The sequence below is a fragment of the Brachypodium distachyon genome, chromosome 4 (assembly GCF_000005505.3).
Source record: "Brachypodium distachyon strain Bd21 chromosome 4, Brachypodium_distachyon_v3.0, whole genome shotgun sequence".
Lineage (NCBI taxonomy): Eukaryota > Viridiplantae > Streptophyta > Magnoliopsida > Poales > Poaceae > Brachypodium > Brachypodium distachyon.
This window is the reverse complement of record NC_016134.3, coordinates 17,521,940-17,543,835: the sequence shown is the minus strand read 5'-3', so window position 1 is coordinate 17,543,835 and position 21,896 is coordinate 17,521,940. Positions and strand designations below refer to the sequence as shown.

Genomic DNA, 21,896 nt, shown 5'->3' with positions numbered 1-21,896 from the left:
TGGCACTGCCAAGATCTAAAACTTGTGATTTCAAATTTTACAAAGTAGATAACTTAACCAGGAACACACAAAAATCATACTCCCTCCGTTCCAAATTAATTGACGCTAGCTATTTTACAAAAAAGTCATGTTAATTTCCGAAATCAACCTACATTACACACCTTCAACTGAATGTGGACCACGGCCTGATTCCGAAAAATAACAGGGTTTTTTCGCAAAAATTCCGATAGAATGTGGATGTGAGTCGATTTTGGGAAATAGCAAGGATGTTTTTGCAAAAGTGCCAGTGCCAATCAATCTGGTACAGAGGGAGTAGTATATTGTGGTGCAAAATAGTCATAAGAGAGGAGATAAGATAGAAAATCAATTCTAGATTTCTAAACTAAACCAATCTTCTAAAAATAGGAAGGAAACAAAACTTCGGGCATCCGCGATGGCCGATTCTTAACCGGCTCTTATTTAAAATTTGTTTATGTAAGGAAAGAAAAATAGGAGAGAGAAGAGAACTGACTCTTCGTGGAGAGTGAGACTCTTAAGGAAAGAATCGACTAAAAGTCAGCTAAGAGTCAACCTTGTAACCATTGTACAACGTCGCATTTAATGCTAACAAATCATCTAGAATCAGTTTAAAGACACAAGTCATTGCACGTTGTTATTTTATCATTGACTTTAAATGACGTGTAGAGTCAGTACTGATTATACAATTGGAACGTGACAAAGCTCCTGGCCCAAATGATGGGGCACATAAATGAGGAAAATGTTAAAATGGGTAACATGTGTCACATATTTAGTTTAACTGGGGTAATTTGTGCCACAAGTTTTAAATTGGTAACTACTGTCACAAAAAACTTTATAATGGATAAAATGTGTCATTTACTTATCTGGTAATTACATATCTGTGATGCGATCAGAGGCATTGGACTGCCATGCAGTGGAGTAAATATCACGAGTGCTCATTTTTCTTACTGGGGCAACGTGTACTAATAAAGAATTATGTGGTGTCCACATCTCAATTCTTTGTTGTCATCTCCCATCTCTCTCTCAGCTGATCATGGTTAGCCATGACAATACCGACATCCCTCCTGTGCTGCTACTCGTGTTTTGTGCTAAGTGTAGCTGTGTGACGTTGATAACCGTTATTTTATCAAGGTTTTTGATGTTTGCACACGATATGAAATTTTAAACAATATATTCCAACGCTTAAAACTTTAACGTGGTGGATCTATGAAGTCTGCTCTTGCGTGGCAGCGTGGCGTCACCAATGATCACACGAGGATATCCACTAGACACGATAGAAATTACACCGAATCGTGCCACATATCTTCGGAACGAATTTCTACCAAGACTTTTTGTCACATATCAACATACTGTGCGTCAACGCATTATCACGTTGCGGCTGGAAAGATTAAAATACTCAAGGGACGCTGCATGACTGCATCCCACTCGAGTGTGTTTTCCTTTGGAGCCTGTATCAGCCCTGAGATTTCTATCCCACGGCAGACAGGAGACCGAAACAGTACCTGAAATTAATTTGGTCCGTTTATTTATTTTACTTGATCTAACGGCATAGATTAGTTACCACTCTCTGATACTCCAATTTAGATAAGTAAAGTATTAAGATGGAGTATTAAGAACACAAGGGTAAAATCGTTTTTCCTTTCCCCTCGCTCCTTCGCTGGAGTACTCAGAGGGCTGTGAAGACGGTGGTGGCACGCTCTCTGAGGGCAGCGGGCCGGGAAGGAAGCGGTGGTGGCGCAAGAGACAACGGCGGCGGCGTGCGATGGGAGGGCAGTGGCGGCCGCAGGCTGGAATCGGCAAAACGGGATCACGGAAGAGTGACGATCGAACTATTTGTTTTTTTTAAGCCATGCAAAAATGTGAAAAGACGGAAATGACCTTTTCGAATACTCTGTATAGTCCTGGAGTAACAGGTACGGGAGAATCTGCTTTTTATTATGTGAAACAAAGACACAAACAGGAAACAAAGATTAGCTCTAATCGCAGTACAGATCAAACGGCTGAGAGCATCAAGTGCGGCAATCCCTCAATCGCACTCGAGTGCGCTTAAGCAAATCTGATTAATAAAATGTAGTGTGAATTCATCCGTGTCGTGATCCAATTTGATTGTACAAGTTCGCATTCATGTGGTGGCAGACATTCCTCAACTCTCCCTTGCTGAGAATGCCATGCATTTTGGTAGCTGCTTTCACGGAAGAGGATGTTCATGACACTATTTTCCAATTGGAACGTAACAAAGCTGTTGGCCCAAATGGTTTCCCTACTGAGTTTTATCAGTTCTGTTGGAATATTATAAAACGTGACTTGATGGCACTGTTTTCTCAGCTTCAAGTTGGTCAGTTGCCCTTGTTCAAGCTCAACTCTCGTGTCATTACGCTTATCCCTAAAAAAGAAGATCTAGTCCAAATTCAACCATATAAGCTTATTTGTATCTTTAATGTAACCTTCAAATTTTTTATGAAGGTTGCTACTAATCACATCATTGGGATCTCCCATCATGTGATTAGCCATTCTCAAACGGCGTTCATGGTTGGTCGCCACATTTTAGAGGGAGTGGTTGTCTTGCATGAGACTATCCATGAACTTCATCAGAAGAAAATGGATGGGATCTTGTTTACGATTGATTTTGAGAAGGCCTACGATAAGGTTAAGTGGCCATTTCTGAAACAAGCGCTCCATATGAAAGGTTTCGATCCGATGTGATGCAATTGGATTTCCCAATTTGTTCAAGGGGGAAGTGCTGGGGTTAAAGTCAACGATGACATTCGGCATTTTTTTCCAAGCTCGTAAAGGTCTGCGACAGGGCGATCCTCTGTCGCCTGTCCTTTTTAATAGTGTGGCGGATATGCTGGCCATCCTAATTGCTCGTGCCAAAGAAGATGGCTAAGTTGGTGGACTAGTTCCTCATTTAGTCGAGGGAGGAGTCTCCATACTTCAATACGCTGATGATACGATTATTTTTATAGAACAAGACTTAGAGAAAGCCGTCAACACGAAACTAATATTATGCATTTTTGAACAATTGTCTGGTCCTAAAATCAATTTTCATAAAAGCGAGATTTTTTGCTTTGGTAAAGGTAAAGATGATGAGCACCAGTACAAGCATCTCTTCGGTTGTGAGTCGGGATCCATACCTTTTCATTATCTAGGGATTCCAATTCATCACCGCACTTTGCTTAACAAAGAATAGAAGTCGGTGGATGATTGTTTTGAGAAAAAACTAGGGTGTTGGAAGGGTAAGCTTCTTTCCTACGGCGATGGACTTACTCACTTATTAATCCGGTGCTCACTTGTATGCCCATGTTTATGTTATCCTTTCTTGAGATACCTGTCGGGGTACGCAAGAGATTGGATTTCTACAACAATCTGACGAGCATAAGCGCAAGTATAGGTTGACCAAATGGAACATTACCTGTCGTCCGAAAGACCTAGACGGGCTGGGCATTGAGCTTCTTGAAATTAAAACAAATGCCTTCTCAGTAAATGGCTATTTAAACTCCTTAATGAAGAGGGCATGTGGCAAGAGCTATTACGGAATAAATATCTTCAAAATGGCACCCTCTCCCAGACACTCGCTAAACAGACGGACTCTCAATTCTGGAAGGTTCTTGTGAGAGTGAAGGAAGATTTTTTTTAGCCGGCGTATGTTTACCCTCGAGGATGGGACCGGAATTTGTTTCTTGGAAGATACTTGGCTAGGCGATGGGCCGCTTGCTTATCAATATCCATCCTTGTTCTGGATTGCGCAGCACAAAAATGTTTCTGTTGCCACAGTCTTAGGGACCGTTCCCTCGAATATACGATTTAGGTAGAACCTGGTTGGGGCCAATTGGATAAGATGGTTACATTTGGTTCAGCGGCATGATGTTGGTTAACTTTTCACATGATGATGGCTTTGTTTGGAGTCGTACTTCCTCGAGAGTCTTTTTGTAAAGTCTATGTACGATGATTTTATGGAAGCACACACTGTATTTCATGGGAAATACCTCTGGAAGCTTAAAATTCCATCAAAAATCAAGATTTTTATGTCGTTTCAAGATCGCCAAGTTCTATTAACTAAAGATAATCTGGCAAATCGGCATTGGGAAGGGAGTTTAAAATGTTGTTTTTGCGATGCTAATGAGAGTATACAACACCTTTTTCTTACCTTCCCTTTTGCTCGCACTATTTGGCGCATTATTTCCATTACCTTCAATTTACCTTCACCAACAACGATTAACAATTTACTCCCTCCAATCCCAAATTGTTGTTGAAATATTACATGAATCTAGAGGGAGTATTTGGGAACTGGCTTAATGGTGTGGATAAAAAAAATTCAATGCTCATATTCGGATGGGAGTTTCGTTTTCTGTTGGGCTATTTGGAACTGCAGAAATGATGTTATTAATAATCGATCAGGAGCTCCACATTTTTTTGCAGATTATCTACAAAGCTACGCACTGGATTTGGCTATGGGCATTCCCGCTCCCTGTGCACCACCAGCGCCTGTGCACCAACGGAAACTTTTGGCTATGGATGCACCCGGCTGAAGACGATCTCACGGGATATTCTTCAGCTGGGCTGGCTGGCGGTCTACTAGATGACTTAATGCATAGACTCACTATGTTTGATTTATTTCGCTGGCTTATCTTTGTATCCACGATCTTCGATCACTCAATTGTATGACTCGTTAAAACTTTGCAATAAAATTGGTTGTATGCATCACTTGATGCAGAGGCCGGGGATATTCCCCTTTTCGAAAGAAAAAAAAAAGTGGTGACACGTGTGCAATAAGTTGGCATTGTCCTAGTAGCGAATAATCTTGGGTAGTAGGTGGCATACGATACGATTCTCAAGCATGCATAGGTCATAAGTATGACATCACGGTAGCCGTAAGCCCGTAAGAAAGCTCATGTCACCAAGTTGCTCCGATGGTCTGCATAGCACAAGCCAAGCTAGTTTCGAGAAGTATATATAGACCACAAGGTGGAACGTATAGCATCACAGTTCATTCAAACCTAACCATGGATCCACTACGAGGAAAACGGGCGTTGCCGGAGGCTCGGAACCTCCTTCTTTGCCGGGGGTTTTTTTTTTTTGCCGGAGGCTTTTTCTTTGCCGGCGGCCTTTTTATTTTGCCACCGGCAAATCCTTCTTTGTCAGAGGCCCGAGAAAAAGCCGCCGGCAAAGACCTTCGGCAAAGAAAGTTTTTCCCGTAGCGATCCCTCACAAAGATGTGTAGCCTTCGTCCTCCTCCTGCTCGGCTGCGCACACTGCGCGAAGGCGAGCCCGGGGTGTCCCTTGATCGAATCCATCTTCAGTTTCAGTGACTCCTACTCCGACACGGGCAACTTCGTTGAGTTGGCCGGAGGGATCCTTCCGGTCGTGCCTTTCAGCAACCTTCCCTACGGCGAGACCTTCTTCGGCCAACCCACCGGCCGAGCCTCCAACGGCCGCCTCATCGTCGACTTCGTCGGTATTATATATATTGCCTCCAACGTTCTTGGAATATAATTAACGCCCACCATGGACGCCAACCGATATGTGTTGTTGATGGACGCAGCCGAGAAGTATGGGCTCCCTCTCCTCCGCCCGTTTCTTGGCGAAGGGCGTAACTTCACCGGTGGAGCAAACTTCGCGGTCGTCGGCGCCACGGCGCTCGATCAGGCCTTCTTCCTCAAGGAGAAGATCGCCGTCCCGCCGTTCAACAGCTCCTTGGACGTGCAGCTCGAGTGGTTCCAGAAGCTCAAGCCGACCCTGTGCTCAACGAAGCGAGGTTCGTACGTACGGAGTAGCGATCGAGAGAGCGATCAGCTGTACTTATGTGCACTACTGTTGATGCATGCAGGGTGCAAAGACTGCTTCCGGAGGTCGCTCTTCTTCATGGGGGAGTTTGGAGGGAACTACACCTTCATCATGGCCGCAGGGAAAACCGTGTTGCAGGCCATGTCGTACATACCAGACGTCGTACGAGCCATCTCAGTTGGCGTCGAGGTACCGTCGTACGTCACGTTTTGGAACAACTTGCGTACTATTTGGAACATCTTCTTTACCAACAAAAATCTGGTCATTGGCAAACGAAAAATGATAGGTTATTATGTAGCAAATTTAGCTTAATGGATATGCTACATAATACTGGTACTCCCTCCGTTCCATAATAAGAGGCACGCACGCGTCTCTAGATCATTAATTTAGCTAATTAAATATAAATTAAATAATTAAAAAATCATATCATTAGAAAGTTTTTTCAATAACGAATCTAATGATGTACTTTTGTTAAGTAACATGCATATTTAATTAATCAAATTGAAAATCTAGTGATGCGTGCGCGCCTCATATCATGCGATGGAGGAAGTAATTATTTTTTTTGCCAATATCCAGATTTCTGGTTAGAAAAAAATTATTTCCTTCATGGTAAAAATAAAATTAGTACATCTCTAGGCATTAGATGAAGAAATGTTCCATCTTTAAGACCAATATTCTTCTTAAAAAAAGTGTTTCATGTTCATAAATATTAGTTATAAAAAATGTTTCTTATTCATAAAAAATGTTTCATCTGAATTATACAAGCAAATCTTCATTGGAAATATATTCTTTCTGCATACAAAACTATTACCTCTTAGCAAAAACTGTTCCATCTTTGTCGGAAAAAATGTTCCAAAAATCTGAATATTGAATAAAAAAATAACCGCTTGTTAAATAGACTCTTTTGCTAGCTTAACAAGGCCAGCATGTATGTTGACGCCCAGCGAGCTGTGTACAGGCACTGCTGGAGGAGGGAGACAGGTACGTGGTAGTGCCGGGAACACCGCCCGGGGGCTGCCTGCCCATCATCCTCACACTGTATGCAAGGCAGGATGAGGCGAAATACGATATGGGGACCGGGTGCCTCAAGGCCCACAACACGCTTGCGGCCTACCACAACGCGGCGGTACTCACGGCAAGTACCCTAAGGCAAAGGTCATCTATGCCGACTACTATAAGCCAGTCATGGCGTTCCTTAGGGAACCCAAGATATACGGTAACCGTTCATCTCTCCTCGCAACTCGATCTCATCATATATACTATTGAAATGGACTTCCAAGTTCCAACCCTTGCACGGACGATCGAATGTTGCAGGGTTCAATGCCTCCTCACGCCTCCGTGAGTGCTGCGGCGCCGGTGGACCGTACAACTACGACGTGACGGCGGCGTGTGGGTTTCCCACTGCCAGCGCTTGCGAGAACCCTGCTGCCGCGTTGAACTGGGACGGCGTCCACCTCACGGAGACGGCCTACGAACGCATCGCGTCCGGTTGGCTCCAGGGCCCCTATGCACATCCGCCGATTCTTACGGCCACCGACATGCCAGGACTTCTTACCAGCGACAACACAGATGAAGCGCACGATGTCGAATAATATCCTTGCTTGTTTAGTTACCATGGCGTAGGCTTCAGCCACGCGTTCCCTAAATGCTGAATAAAATAAGGACAGAGAACCACATAATCACTTGTGTCCTGTACGAACTTAACATTCTCACCCACGCACTCTCAATGGATATAGTTCACACAAATAAAACATAGTGCTCACTCTTTCCGTTATTAAGTGACTCAAATTTATCTAAATATGAACGTATTTATATATTAAAATACGTCTAGATACATGTGATAAAAAGTCGCTTAACATGGGACGGAGGGAGAAATGATAACCTATTTCGGGCAACATTGTTGTAGTAGAACAACACACTAGCAAATGCAGAAATAATTCACATAACTTGAGTAATTATGGCCCTCATACATTGTGTAAATTTTAGACAAATTAGCAAATGAATCTATTATATATAATAAAAGTACATGACGGAGAAATAAAAAAAAAATAGAGGATCTAGCAAATCCAAAAAAAAACAAAAAAAATGGCAATTGATCTGATGCCTCATTAAATTAGGACCGATAGATTCAATAATCTAACTGGGGATCTCTGTTCCTTTCTTGCCGTCTCCTCGCAGCCCCGATTGCGCTATTCGATCCCCGAGTCCGTCCTCCAATCTCCTCTTCTGTTCTCCTCTCTTCAATCCTTCGGAGCACACAGTACATCTCCGGCTTCCCTCGTCCTTGGCGCCTAGCGCTCCCCTTGCGTGATGATGCAGCAACGGCTGAACCATGGCTCCTTGAGATTGGTTGTGCACAGCTGACTCCTTCCTCGAGCTCGCTGTCTTGCCCCACCGGCCGGCTGCTGCATGCCGTGCTTATCTCCGTTCTGTTTTGTGCTTGGATCTGTGGACACCTCCTCCATCAGCAGGTACTCTGCAACTCTAGGTTTGTCTTTTTCAGCATGCTAGCTATACAAAGTGGAGCGTGGTTGCGTCAGAGGCATGATCGCTTGACTGCATTCTCTTCCCCGATTTGTTTGGTTAATTTAGTTGCAGCTTAATGGGGGTTTTGACATGGTCGGCTTTCTCTTAGCGATGACACGTAGGATAAAATCTGTGAAAAAGAGAGAAACGAAGAAAAAGCACAAGCCTTCTCTTAATTAAGAGATAATCTCTTCATAAGAATGATGAGGCAAAGATAAGACAAATTTACTATTGTACTAGATTTCATCTTTTCTTAACATTTATTTAGTTAATTTTATTTATCTAAATATTAATTTTAAGATAAAACACTAAGAGATAACCCATTGTACAACATGTTTTGTTGTCTTTTCTAATTGACGTGGAATGTCTAAGATAAGACAGTCTTATCAACCATTGTACATGTCCTAATGGGTTCCTATTTTCCTTGATCAGCAGAGTAAGTCATGCAAAATCTCAAAAAAGGTATTGGCGATGGCCGATCACATCTTGGATGTTATTTAATCTGATTAGTTTGATATCTTTGCATGTTTTTTTGAAAGTGGATTGTGTATTAAGAAATAATATTCGGATTACAATCTCGCATGACCTGGCACATCACGCAGGACGGCACAGAGTCTTGCAAAACACCACCACACAACACACTACGACCCCAACTAGCTAACCCATGAACAACTTCATTGTCAATTCGATCGAAGGCCTTGATCGGTTTGATATCTTCAATAATGCCACACAAACTAGACCGATTTTTCAAAGGGTCATTGATCACAAGAATCACTGAAAGTCAATCATTTTCAATGAATAGTAGATATTATGCATCATACAATGATCTCTTTTCGTCTTAAAATTTTAACCGTGCTTATCTCCGTTCTGTTTTGTGCGTGGATCTGTGGACACCTCCTCCATCAGCAGGTACTCTGCGACTCTAGGTTTGTCTTTTTCAGCATGCTAGCTAGACAAAGTGGAGCGTGGTTGCGACAGAGGCATAATCGCTTGACTGCAATCTCTTCCCCGTTTTGATATGGATTTGTTTTAGTTGCAGCTTAATGGGGTTATGACATGATCGATGAGATCCCTTATGTACAGAAACTAATGGGTTCCTATTTTCCTTGATTTGCAAGTAAGCCATGCAAAATCTCAAAGAAGGTATTGTCAATGGCCGATCACTTCTTGGATGTTATTTAATCTGATTAGTTTGATATCTTTGCATGTTTTGACTATGAATAGTAGATATGATACATCGTACAATGATCTCTTTTCATCTTATCTTATTATATACTAAAAGTATATGACGGAGCAACCACAAAAAAATAGAAAAGCCAGAAAATCCCAAAAAAAAGCAAAATATATGGCCGTTCATCGCTTCATGTTGACAAATTATAGCCGTGCGATCTCCCTCCATCCATCCTGTTCCACCTCCGTCCAAGCCATCCAGAGTTCCAGACCACGATCCCTCTCCCTCCCTCCACCCTAGCCAAATCGGTCTACAATCCCTCCCTCCCCCGTCGCCACCATCAGGCACAATGATCTGATTTTTAGAACATGTTAAGTATATTACATGAAAACATAATTTGAAAATCACCTATTGGTGGCCAGTTTTGAGAAAGTAACATTGGTTTATCCTGAAATGAATAATGAAAAATATTTTTTCTAAAACTCTGAAAAATATATCCGGTGTATGTCAGTGAACAGTATGAACGGATGGGTCCTCTAGCCAATGTTAATCATCAGGTGTCGGCCGCCTTTGCTACTTTCCTCGCCATGCGCCAAGAAATTCAAGACGCTGGTACTCATCAGCAACTTCAAGATGATCTGGTCGAGCATTTGTGGAAGCTCCGAGGAAACGTCTAGTTCTTCTTATTTGTTTGATTGAATTTGTTTGAATTGCGATTCAAAACTTATTAAATAATATGCTTGTTTCAATTTGTAATATTTGTAAAATTTAAATTGGCGGGGCGGGTGCCGGCTGGGCCTTAAAAACAACTTCTATCCGGCGCCCACCCACCACCCCCCATACGGCCGAAAAAACTGGCAGGCCGGACACCATATTTGACGTGTTTTATTACATGGTCGACAACTCACGGATCCGAATGGCACCCGACAGGTTTGGGGCCGGGTCCGGCCATACCGGACCTGGACCCGGCCACCGGACCCAAACCCAGCACCGGGTCTAAATTTTTCCCCAGACCCGGCCCCGATACGGGTCTCTGGGACCCGCAGGTATACCCGACCCGGATGAACAGTTCGGCAACAAGCAGTTCAGCGATGCAAACGTGCTCCAAGGCTCAAATCCTCAAACCAGACGAGATTAACAACCATCAGGAGATGAACAGAAATAACCGAAAAGAACAAGCTGCAAGCATCAAGTGCTAATAGAAGCGGCACAGACATTACACATGCATTATCATTCATCCATGGTGTCCATGGCTGGCCGGAGGTGGATGGGGAGTTGGGGACTTGGGGAAGGACAGAGGGCGGGAGAAGTGGGGACTGAGGAGACGCACGAGAGGGCAGGAGCCGACCGCCGGCGGTTCTCGGGCCGGCGGCGCCACGGCAAAGGGCGGGAGGAGTTGGGACGGGGGGCACGGGAGAGATGAGAAAAGGGGGGCGCGGGAGGCCTCTGGATTGCAAACTGGATCAGGACGGGAGTAAATAGTGTTAGGGTTTTTAATTGGACCGTGCTTTTGTATTGAGTTGGGCCGGATTTTTATCAACTCAATGCATTGACATGTGAGGCCCATATTCTGAACCGGGTTTTTGGTTTCTGGGTCCAAGCAAGCCACTACTAGACCCGGACCCGTCAAATCCGACGGGTCCGAAAATTTCCCAATTACAGACCCGTGGGTCTGATTTTTCTTGAGACCCACATGTTAATCGGGTCTAAACCCCGTCAGGTAATCGGGTTTCAGGTACCCATCGCCATCCATGTTAGCCGAGCACAAGACTAAACCCAAACCCGTTCTGGACCCGCGCCGACCAGGCTCCACGTGAGGCTGCCCAAGCTCGCCCGCGGCCGACACACACCCACAGGACCGGCGCGCCCAGCGGGTCGCCCCACGCCGCCTCCGCTTTCCTTGGCGCTGCTGCCGCATCTCGCCTCGGCCGAAGCCCCCGGTTTTCAGCGTCTCCAATTCTCCATCTCTCTTCAGCCCCGGTCAGTCACACTCGGCCACTTCCCAGTTTCCCGTCAAGAAAGCCGCCGCGAGGCGTACGACCTCTTTTTTTTTTTGTACAATATCCTTACGATCCAAGGGTGAAGCAGTTGAGAGTCAAGCAAGATTTACCATGGCCCTCGCACCAAAAAAATTAAAAATTACCATTGCCCACAAATCAGTTGACTCCATGTATACGTTTTAGAGAAAAAAAACAATTGACTCTATCTGTACAAAATCGTGCTGTAACAAACTTGCAGTACTAGTTTGTATAGCAGTATAGGGCATTGCTGAGCCGCGGCGTTCCAATACGAGGCTTTTCTTCCCGGACCCCTCTTCTTCCTTTTGCTTTCGAGCTTTAGCAGTAGTACCAATATAAAACCGCGGGCCGATGCGCGCGGCTCTGCAGGGGAGCAGCATGCCGGGAGAGAAAGGGATGGCTTCGGAGTCCGCGCCCTTCTGCCTCTCGGGGACCGGAGGCGGCAAGGGGGCCGCCGCGGCGAGGGCCGCGCTCGCGGGGCGCTTCCACGACGCGCTCGTCTTCGCGGCCGGCGCCGCCGCGGCGGTGCTCGTGCTCCTCTGCACCGCGTCCTTCCTCTCGCCCTCCCCCGTCCCCAGCATCGTCTCCTTCCCCGCCTTCCCCTCGGTCCCGTCCTCCTCCCCCCTCGCCGGCGCCGGCGGCGACGACGACGACGGCGTCCTGGCGGCGGACCGGCGGCGCACGTTCTACGACGACCCGGAGCTCTCCTACGCCGTGGGCGGCGGGCGGCGCCTCACCGGCTGGGACGCGAAGCGCGCGGAGTGGCTGCGCATCCACGGCCTCAACAATGGCGGCGGCCAGGAGCGCGTGGTGATGCTGTCGGGCTCGCAGTCCCACCCCTGCAAGGGCGCCGGCGGCGACCACGCGCTGCTCCGCTTCCTTAAGAACAAGGTCGACTACTGCCGCCTCCACGGCATCCAGCTCCTCTACAACACGGCGCTGCTCCACCCGGAGATGCTGGCCTACTGGGCCAAGATCCCCGTGGTGCGGGCCACAATGCTGGCCCACCCGGAGGCCGAGTGGGTCTGGTGGGTCGACGCCGACGCCGTCTTCACCGACATGGACTTCTCCCTCCCGCTCCCCAAATACAAGAACCACAACCTCGTCTTCTACGGCTGGGACCGCGAAGTCTACGGCGAGAAGTCCTGGGTCGGGCTCAACGCCGGCGTCTTCCTCATCCGCAACTGCCAGTGGTCGCTGGACTTCATGGACGCCTGGGCCGCCATGAGCCCGACTTCCCCGGATTACGACGAATGGGGGAAAATCCTCATGGACAATCTCAAGTGGAAATCCTCCAACGACTCCGACGACCAGTCGGCGCTCGTGTACCTGCTGATGAAGAACCGGAGGAAATGGGGCCGCAAGACGTACCTCGACCACGACTACTTCTTCCAGGGCTACTGGGCGGAGATCGTGGACCGGCTCGACGGCGTCGCGGTGAGGTACCTGGCGGCGGAGCGGCGCGCCGCCAGGCCCGGGACGTCCGCGCTCCTGCGGCGGAGGCACGCGGAGGCGGAGCACGCGCTGTACGCGGCGGCGAGGAACGCCGTGGTGGGCCGGGCCGTCCCTGGGCCGGCCGGCGGCGGGCAGACGGGCTGGCGCCGGCCCTTCATCACGCACTTCGCCGGGTGCCAGCCCTGCGGCGGCACGCCCAACGTCATCTTCCCCAACGGGAGCTGCGCCGAAGGGGTCCGCCGCGCGCTCAACTTCGCCGACGACCAGGTGCTCCGCGCCTACGGGTTCCGGCACGCGGGGCCGCTCAGCGACGTCGTCCAGCCGCTGCCGTTCGGATACCCGCGCTCTCCGGCGCGCGCCTAGATAGCTAGTACCTGTGCTCCAACGGCGTGAAACCATTATTCAGTGGTAGTAGATCCAAAGATCGATCGATGTTGCTCCAATTTCACTTTCTTTGGACGTGGTAATAGTACTAATACATACTTGAACCTTTGTTCGCATCATTTCACGATTTCGGCTTGATGACGGATTTCGTCCTGCTGTTCATCTTGTTTGGAGTTGTTGTTTTTTACTTCTTCTTAACTAGGCGGCCTAGGTGATGACAATTCAAATTTCAGTTAGATTAGCTTAAGCAGGAGCATCTTGAGTTAGGACCCATAGCTCTGATTAGTTCTTGCCGATCAATTTAAACTTCAGACAAATAAATTACACCTCGAAAGAAATATAGTATCAAGTAATTACTCAATGAGAGCAATCTGGCAGATCTTGACCAAGATATATTGTTACTTAATGTGAAAATTGATTTGAATCAAACCGCCGGTGTATTTAAGGTTAGCGTAGTCAACTTTCGTCAGGACTCACGATATCACGACTAGCACACATCTCTGATCCCGGATCTCATCTTTGCCTACGGTGGCTGGGCAATGCGGGTCCCAATTAGTCAATCTTGCTGGAGTATGTTGTACCGACTTATTTTATGCTAATCTAAATAATTTGACACAAAAATAAATATAAAAATTAAATTGGTTAACCGAATAATAAAATAGGTAAATTGGGAGGGGTAAAAGAGATTACAAGAATCATCGCAATACCAAACAAAGCCTTTGTTCGTGGTTAGAAAAGTGTGCCGACCTTATTTACAATTTATTGTGAAAAATATATACTAAAATTAGTAAGGCAAACAGCAAATAAGTCATTTTTTGTTGGAAAATAATCCACCTAAATACCAAACACAGAGTTAGCACCAAATTCGGGTGGGCAACAAAAAGTCGGACATCAAACTGCCCCACTTATTTCTTCTAATTTATGATTTTATTTAATATTTTTATGAATGATGTTTCGGAGAGACACAAAATTCTAGGAGAAAAATACTCCGAACATCAACTGAAAAAAAAATGATCATCACTTTTTGGAATTTTGCGAGTAATGGATACAGAAAAAAAAACACAACCCCAAAAACTCGAGATGCTCTGAAAAGACGGAAGCGGCCTTGAGCAACTTACTATGCAACGTCACATGGCATCCGCTCACACATTTATTAATGTAAATACTAATGATATTTTAGTAAAATAAAAATTATGCTGAATTTTTTAATGAAATAATATATATCAATGAAGTTTCAGTTAAATATCCAATGAAATTTCAATGTTAATGTGATAATTCCGTTAAAATGTCATTTCATAGATATATCATTGCCATTTCATTAAATATCATACTATTTCATTTTGATTAGTGGATGTGAGTGGATACTAAGTGGCTACACATGATAGGTTTTTCTTTCATGCAAAATGTGTCATTCTGGGCTCTGGAATAAAAAGACCAAGTGATGAGGGTTGAAGTTTGGACCCTTTTGCGTTGAAGTTCCTGCTAAAGATGAGGTGACGCCCAATTTCAGAACACCACCAGTTTTGTTTCGTTTTGGGCAAGGCGTGGCCAAGCTCAATTAAAAATTACGTTTACTTCGGTTTAGGGTTTGAGATGTCCAAGTCTTTTTATTTCCTTTTATTTAAAGTCTGAAGTGTTTTTTGTGTAAAATGTAACGACCCTCTGTAAAACACAAAAAAAAGGCCCCAAACTAGAAACTACCCTCTGAGCAAACCACTTGTTTCCACCTACTTATATCTAAGCAGATAGCATCCAGCAGGATAGGGACAGGCCTGTCTGTATTGCGAAATCTAGGGGCATTACGCTAGAGCCAAATCTCGCGCAACAACAAGAGAATGAGAGAGCCTGCCTTCTTGAGAGCTGTCCCTTGAAGCGTGTAGGTAAAGCCAGACTACCAAGCCTTAAGCGAACCCGACGAAGACGGCGTCCAACAGCCCCATCCAAAAATCAAAAGAACCTCGAACCAGAGTGACATGGAGAAGGAACATTGCAGCAAAAGATGATCAATGGTTTTAAGTTCTTGGTCACAAAGAGCACAAGAAGCCTCGTCAGAAAGACCCTTGGGCTTTGTTTGGATGTAGATATTGGGATGCTTGGCATTGAATTGGTTCCAATGCCAATATCATGATGTATTGATATTGAGAATGAATGCTAATACTTTTGTTTTGATGTTTTGATATTTGGAACCCAGACATGATATTGAGGTTGAATGCCAAATCCTGTTTGGATGGCCAAAGTGATGCATTGAAACTATACGATGATTACATTGTTCTGTAAGTATGGCAAATGTGTATATGTGTAACATTTCAACAATACAAAATTCTTCACAGCAGCCACAACATTATAGTAATTCTGACCAGAAGCAAATAATTTTTTTAAACATGTACATGTACTAGAATCTGACATGCATAATCCACCAAAGTGAACACAATAGCATAATATGAAGTTCTAGATTTAACCATCTTCAGACAATACAAAGTCTCACACAAATTAAATAGTCTCATACGAAATGAACACAGGAGCATAATAAGAAGTCACAAACTTTCAAACCCCATCAGCCAACATCAGCAAAAGCCATTCCTTCCTCTCATCCATGGGGAGATCCATAAGCACTCGAAATTTCCGTTCACTCTGGATTAGCCTCGAATAGGATCTCAGCTTGTCAGGACGAGACAACCCAGGTATCATATTAAGTGCAGCATCTCACTAGTAGGAGGACCCTGAGGAATTGTTAATGGTTGGGTTGTCTTCAAGGCATCATTGAATGATGTCTTCATCTCTCCAACCATGCACAACAGTGCTTCACTAGCACGCTGCCTCTTTGGTGCTGGCTCAACAATACCTGGAGACATATCATTTTCTTGTGCTGTTGCATCAACCTCGGTCTCATTACCAGTCATAGCACCCTCACCATTGGCCTTGTCTTTTGAGTATACGATACAAATCTCATGCCAGTTGTGGATAACTTTGTTCTTGTATATAGCTGCTTTTTCATTAGCCTACAAACAGAAAAGAAAATAAAGTTCCATTGTTATGTTTGAAAAAAATACAGAATAAGCAAATGGCATGTGACGCACCTCCACATATTTGTCCCACACCTCATCACTATCCATAAGCAGCACCTTATTTTCCCAATCCCAACCAAATCCACTTTGAGCAAGAATTTTGCTAAGAATCTCATAATCCTTGTCAAAAGTTTTGCACCTTGATACAATTTTCTCCTTCGTGACATCCACTCCACACTTCTCACGTACAGCTTTAATGGCGTTATGGTACACATGTGGCTTCCATCCATTTTGGGCATGATCACCATTGTTGTGATGCTCAACAAACACGTCCAACAATGCACTGTCCATCTTAGGAGTCCATTGCACATAACTTCTACTGAACTTCTTTCCTCCCGCTTCAGCCATGGACCTACGATTAAAGAAAAGCAAGTACAATAGCCACACAAATTATATTAAAACATCACAAGTACAGCAGCCACACAAATTATATTACTTTGTTCGTCCTCATGATGCATCTAGAAAATATCACCATCAACTAGCTAGCACACAATATCCAAAAGCCTATTCCAGCTAGCTAGTACAAAATATCCAATGTTGCTAGCTAACTCATGCATCCTACTCCGCCTCTAGTTCCACATGGGCCACTTGGTAATCAGCAAACATGCCATCAGCTAATTGGTTCCTGAAGTTAGTCCATTCGTTCATGACTTGAACAGTTCTAATGTAACCAGCATCATCTACATGATCGATTGGCTGAGCTACTATTTCAGCATCCACTTCAGGAAGCAGCAAGTCATCCATCACACGCTGCCTATCCCTTGCAAAGTTGTGCTACACACAACAAGCACTTATAATTCGGTCTACAACAATATTTAATTCCAAGTAAGCATTTTTATTTTAGTTAGCCTTTAGTCAACACCACATGGACATATATGTTACCTGGTCCTTTATGTCAAAGAAACTTGGAGAACGTAAGATATCCCATTTTTTCTTCCACAACCCAAAAGTTCTCTCTACCACATTTCTAGCACCAGAGTGACGCAAATTATACAACTCTTTGGCTGTTTTGGATTGTTGTTGACTTGATATCCACTCTTTCAAGTGATACCGAGTAGACCTGAATGGTGTTAGAAATCCTGGTCCATTTATGTAACCAGCATCAGCCAAGTAATATTTTCCTATGGTCAAGCAAGTAAGTTAGCTAACAATCGATGTAAACCAAAAAAAAAGCCAAGACAAAGAGTCATACCATTAGGTACAACAAATGCATCTTGGCGAGTTATTCTCATTGCATCACGCAAGACTCTTGAGTCAGAGACTGAACCCTCCCAGCCAGGAAAGACATACAGAAATTTCATATTCCAATCAACAACACCTAGCATGTTAGTGGAGATATCTTGTTTCCTATTTCGGTACCTTCCTTGGTCAGCCACATCAACACAAACATCGATATGACAACCATCTAATGCTCCAAATGCATTGCTAAACCACTTCCATTTTCAATCATCGGGAGCTTGCACAGTAGGATTCTGAAGCTTAACGAACTCTCCATAGAGAGATGTAATAGCATTTAACACATGAGAAAAATGTGTACTAGTAGTCCATAAAGACCGCTTGTATTGGCCTCGCAACAACCTCATTTGAGACCATGACCAACTACAAGCAAAAACATGGCAACCTTTTCTTCCACGGCAACATGTACACTATCCCGTAGACCACACCTCTCACGCAACATAGTGTATAAATCATGAAAATTTCTTTTTGTTAGACGTAGCTGATCATAGCATGCAGCTTCAGATCCATCATACATATCCTTCAGCAAGTACTTTCTAAGAGTGTTTTTATGCTCCTCGTCATTAAAGCTCACTAAATCCCTCGGGCCCCATTGTTCAAGAAGATATGCCATCACAAGAACAATGGATTCAAAGAATTTTTCAATGAATATAATCCTTCTCCTCTTTCTTCTCCTGTTTTCTTCTGTTATGTAGGAGGCCATATCTAACTGTTCGTCTATTTTGAAACTACATTGTGGATCAATTTTATTAGCATGGCATCCAATGTAAAACTAGAATGTCCATACAATTTCCCAAAAAATAAAAGTTCAGAGCTATAATCAAAGGCAATCCAACAATTTTTACCTCTAATCTGTAGGGAAATCGTAGATCGTCTTGCTGTTCTTGCCCACACGTGCTCCACAGAAGTGACTTCCAAATCAGATTGAACAGGGAGAGTGAAGGGCATCGGTGCAGCAATAGGAGGTGGAGGTGGAGGAGGGGGAGGAGGAAGGGGAGGGGGAGGACATGACCTTCTGGAGACTGCCGCCGCCTGAGCCTGCCGCCGCTCGCCAGGTCGCCTCCTGAGCCTTCCGCCGCTCGCCAGACCTGCAGAGAGGAAGAGCTGTGAGAGGGGAGGGAGACGGGGCTGGAACGGGCCGCCGGGACGGGAGGCAGACCGCCACCGGAGAAGGAGGAGACGGGGGAAGCAATACCTTCGCCGCCGCCAGGGGCCTCGTGAGGTTTAGATCGGTGAAAGGGAAACCTTGCCCCTATATGAGTTTTGATGAATGATGACAACATGGTTGAGGAACTAATGAGGTACACTGAGTGTTTCAGGTTTTAGTTCCTCAGAAGAGTTGGTTTAACCAGCATCGATGACCCCTAAAAATTGAAGTACAGGTACTGGCGTGAAGTATGAAGAACTCAGTGAAGAACGTGAAGCATAGCATTCTTCATAGATCTTTCCGTAACTTTTTTCTTCACTTGAGTATAGGAACGCCGTACTATTAAGGGGGGTTTCAAGTGTGGAGCTGGTTTAGGTGAAACCTTATTCTTCATGTTCAGCTTAGGTGAAAACCATTTTCTGTGTGTTTTCCATCGGAGTGAAGAATGAGGCATTTCAGGCTTCACAGAAACTTCCGCGTGAAGTCTTCACTCTGGGTTCAAATGTGTTTGAAAATCTGTCGCTTTCATGCTTGACTACCTAATCTAACCGTTGTGAGACAAAGTGATAAAGTGTGAGCTGGAGGCTCAAATTCACTTTATCCAATGGGTCACAACGGCTAGATCAGCCGTGGCCAAGGTTATATAAGATGACCCACCCCAAAGAATTCGGTGGTGATCCCGAGTGATTTGTTTTGAAGAACACCTGATAAAACCATTAGAGCTGAACTGAGCGTGAAGAATGGGATCCCCTCTCTAGCTGAACACTTGAAGCTTGTTACTCTTGGTGATTGGCATCACCTAAACGGCTAGTGATGAGGACATCCCAACTAATGATACAACCATAGCCCCTACAGCACATACACCTCAAGTACCGGAGATACACGGACCAATTACTAGAGCTCGTGCACGACAACTAAATTATCAGGTACTTTCGTTCCTCGGTACTTCATTTAATATTAGTGAGAATATGCTGCTGCCTAAGATGGGTTCTTGTATGTGTTTTAGGAATGAAGGACCTATCTTGCACCTCAAGGATCAGCGTTGGACAGCAAACCATGGAGGTGGCAGCAAGGTGGCGGGAGCTAGCTCAAGTGATGATTTCAGAACATTGAAACCGCCATAACGAGAGATGAGAAGAAGGCCGCATCCTCTTCATCAATGGGATTTCGGCCAAGTGGAGGATTCTCCCTCCAATGGGTATCTATGGGCCAAAGATGAGGGTTATAACCTTGTTTTATTGGGCCTAAGGCCATATAATAGGGTCCAGCCAATTTTTAGATGTTTTCGTTGTGTTTTACGAGGATTCCTAGGCCGTTTCGGAGTCCCTCAAGGGCCTGTCCGAAAACCACCTAGTTCCCCTCCTACTTATACCCCATGAGCCCCCCCATGGAGACTTGGGTTTTGTTTAGTTAAAAGTTAGCCATCGCTACTACTTCGTGTAATCGCGTGTGTCGGTTAGACCACCTGTTTTACCGCTTTCGGAACCCCAACTTATCGTCTCGTTGAGACATTGGTTTGATATAGTATATTCGCAATTTCAGATTGCATCCGCTATTTATCTTGTTCTTGCTTGTTCTTCGATTGCTTGCAGGAACAAAGACCTTCGTGGTCAGGTTGATCGTGCCCCCGCGTGATCGATAACCCTCTGGAGTTGGTGTATCGATTGCTAAGGCGCTGCCTCCTAGGCCGTAGTCGGATCGTCAACGTCACCTCCTACCCAAATCGAGAGTTACCAATCTCATCGAAAGATCGGGCCACCCGTACCCGTATCACGTGGTATCAGTGTTGAAGAGCAATCGAAGATTGTGATTTGCCATCAACCAGTCTGTGAAGGTTCGGAGATCACCTCAAGATCTACCGCGAGTAACTGGGCGAGACTTCGGTCTTAGCTCAGGAGGATTGGGTGGACTTGTGTGTCCGCGAGTCTTGTGTGACTCAGCCCCCTCAACGGAGACGTAGGATTGTACCAACAATCTGAACTTCGAAAACAAATCCCTTTGTCTTCAGTCTTGGTGATTTCGTTCCTCAACTTTTACTTTGTGAAGTATAACTGATTCATTGTGTTCTGTCTTCATCGCTGCTATAAACCTGTTCATCTTTCTTCTTTCCGCTGCTACTCTAAAAATTGTTGAAGCACTGTGACTGTCTTCAGTCTTCATTTTGAAGAAAGCATTAAAACTGGTCACATTCACCCCCCCCCCTCTGTGACATACTCGATCTTTCACTCGGGACTGAGGACAAACTCGACTGCATGCGTGGTCGCGTGAGAATTAGAAGGAGAAGGGAAAAGGGAAAAATGCGTCCGTGAGGACTCGAGCGCGGGCGTCGGTCGATGGAACCAGAAATCCCGAATGCCGAATAATGTCGAGGGGTTTACCTCGACATTGCCTCCGAGCCCGTTTTGCCTGGTGGGCTGGATCTCCAATATGGAGCCCGAATGCCACAGATGAATATCTAGGCTAGCCAGACACCTTAAATCTTGCCATTTGGTCCTTTTGCACTACCAATGTCTAATATCTAGGCCCAATGTCTACATCCAAACAACCTGTTGATATATTTAAGTCGTGTCAAGTATTGTTTGATGAAGCTTTCTCTTTGCTCGGAATACGGTGGAATATAGACCTGCTTGCTTGGAATATCGGTGTTAGCTCCGAGATATCCAAGACACTGAAGAGCTGGTTTGCCTAAAAAATTAGAGTAGATAAATAGTGGTGCACTCAGGGGTGGAACCAGGGGCAAGCACGACAAAGCCCAGGAAACTAAAAGACAGAAAAGGCCAATAAACATCTGAAAGAGGCATTTTACGGTAGGGACGAATGAATAGAAGCCCTCCATTTAGCAGATCTAAGGGTTTAAATCTATCAATACTAGGAGATCAAATGAGTAGTGTTTACTTTTACTACTAGTAAAAAAGGTAAAATCTTAGACAAATCCCTCACAATCCACATGCATCCATGAGGATGATTTCTTTCCTCCATTATAATACATAACCATAAGTGTGACCATAAAATATATATTTTTATATTTGATGAAAAAAGAGACCTCGACCCCTACATCTAAATCTGAATAGTACTCTTTTATTAATTTGATT

The 21,896-nt window shown here is 44.9% G+C and overlaps 3 protein-coding genes and 1 pseudogene across 3 annotated transcripts; 2 read left to right on the top strand and 2 right to left on the bottom strand.

Annotated features, from left to right (window-relative positions):
- The first annotated feature begins 1,891 nt into the window (after positions 1-1,891).
- On the top strand, positions 1,892-7,522 carry LOC100832797 (annotated as a pseudogene).
- A 4,222-nt stretch (positions 7,523-11,744) lies between these two features.
- Positions 11,745-13,516, top strand: LOC100832484 (probable glycosyltransferase 6). Its single transcript, XM_003575938.4, has one exon. The coding sequence runs from the start codon at positions 11,869-11,871 to the stop codon at positions 13,333-13,335; it is 1,467 nt and encodes a 488-aa protein (XP_003575986.3). The 5' UTR covers positions 11,745-11,868; the 3' UTR covers positions 13,336-13,516.
- Positions 13,517-16,040: 2,524 nt separating this feature from the next.
- Positions 16,041-16,769, bottom strand: LOC106866692. The gene is made up of 2 exons (XM_014902324.1): positions 16,434-16,769; positions 16,041-16,355 (listed from the first exon to the last, which is right to left on the bottom strand). The coding sequence occupies exons 1-2, from the start codon at positions 16,767-16,769 to the stop codon at positions 16,041-16,043; spliced, it is 651 nt and encodes a 216-aa protein (XP_014757810.1).
- Positions 16,770-16,979: 210 nt separating this feature from the next.
- On the bottom strand, positions 16,980-17,746 carry LOC106866691. Its single transcript, XM_014902323.1, has 3 exons — positions 17,614-17,746; positions 17,304-17,542; positions 16,980-17,195 (listed from the first exon to the last, which is right to left on the bottom strand). The coding sequence occupies exons 1-3, from the start codon at positions 17,744-17,746 to the stop codon at positions 16,980-16,982; spliced, it is 588 nt and encodes a 195-aa protein (XP_014757809.1).
- Positions 17,747-21,896: the final 4,150 nt, after the last annotated feature.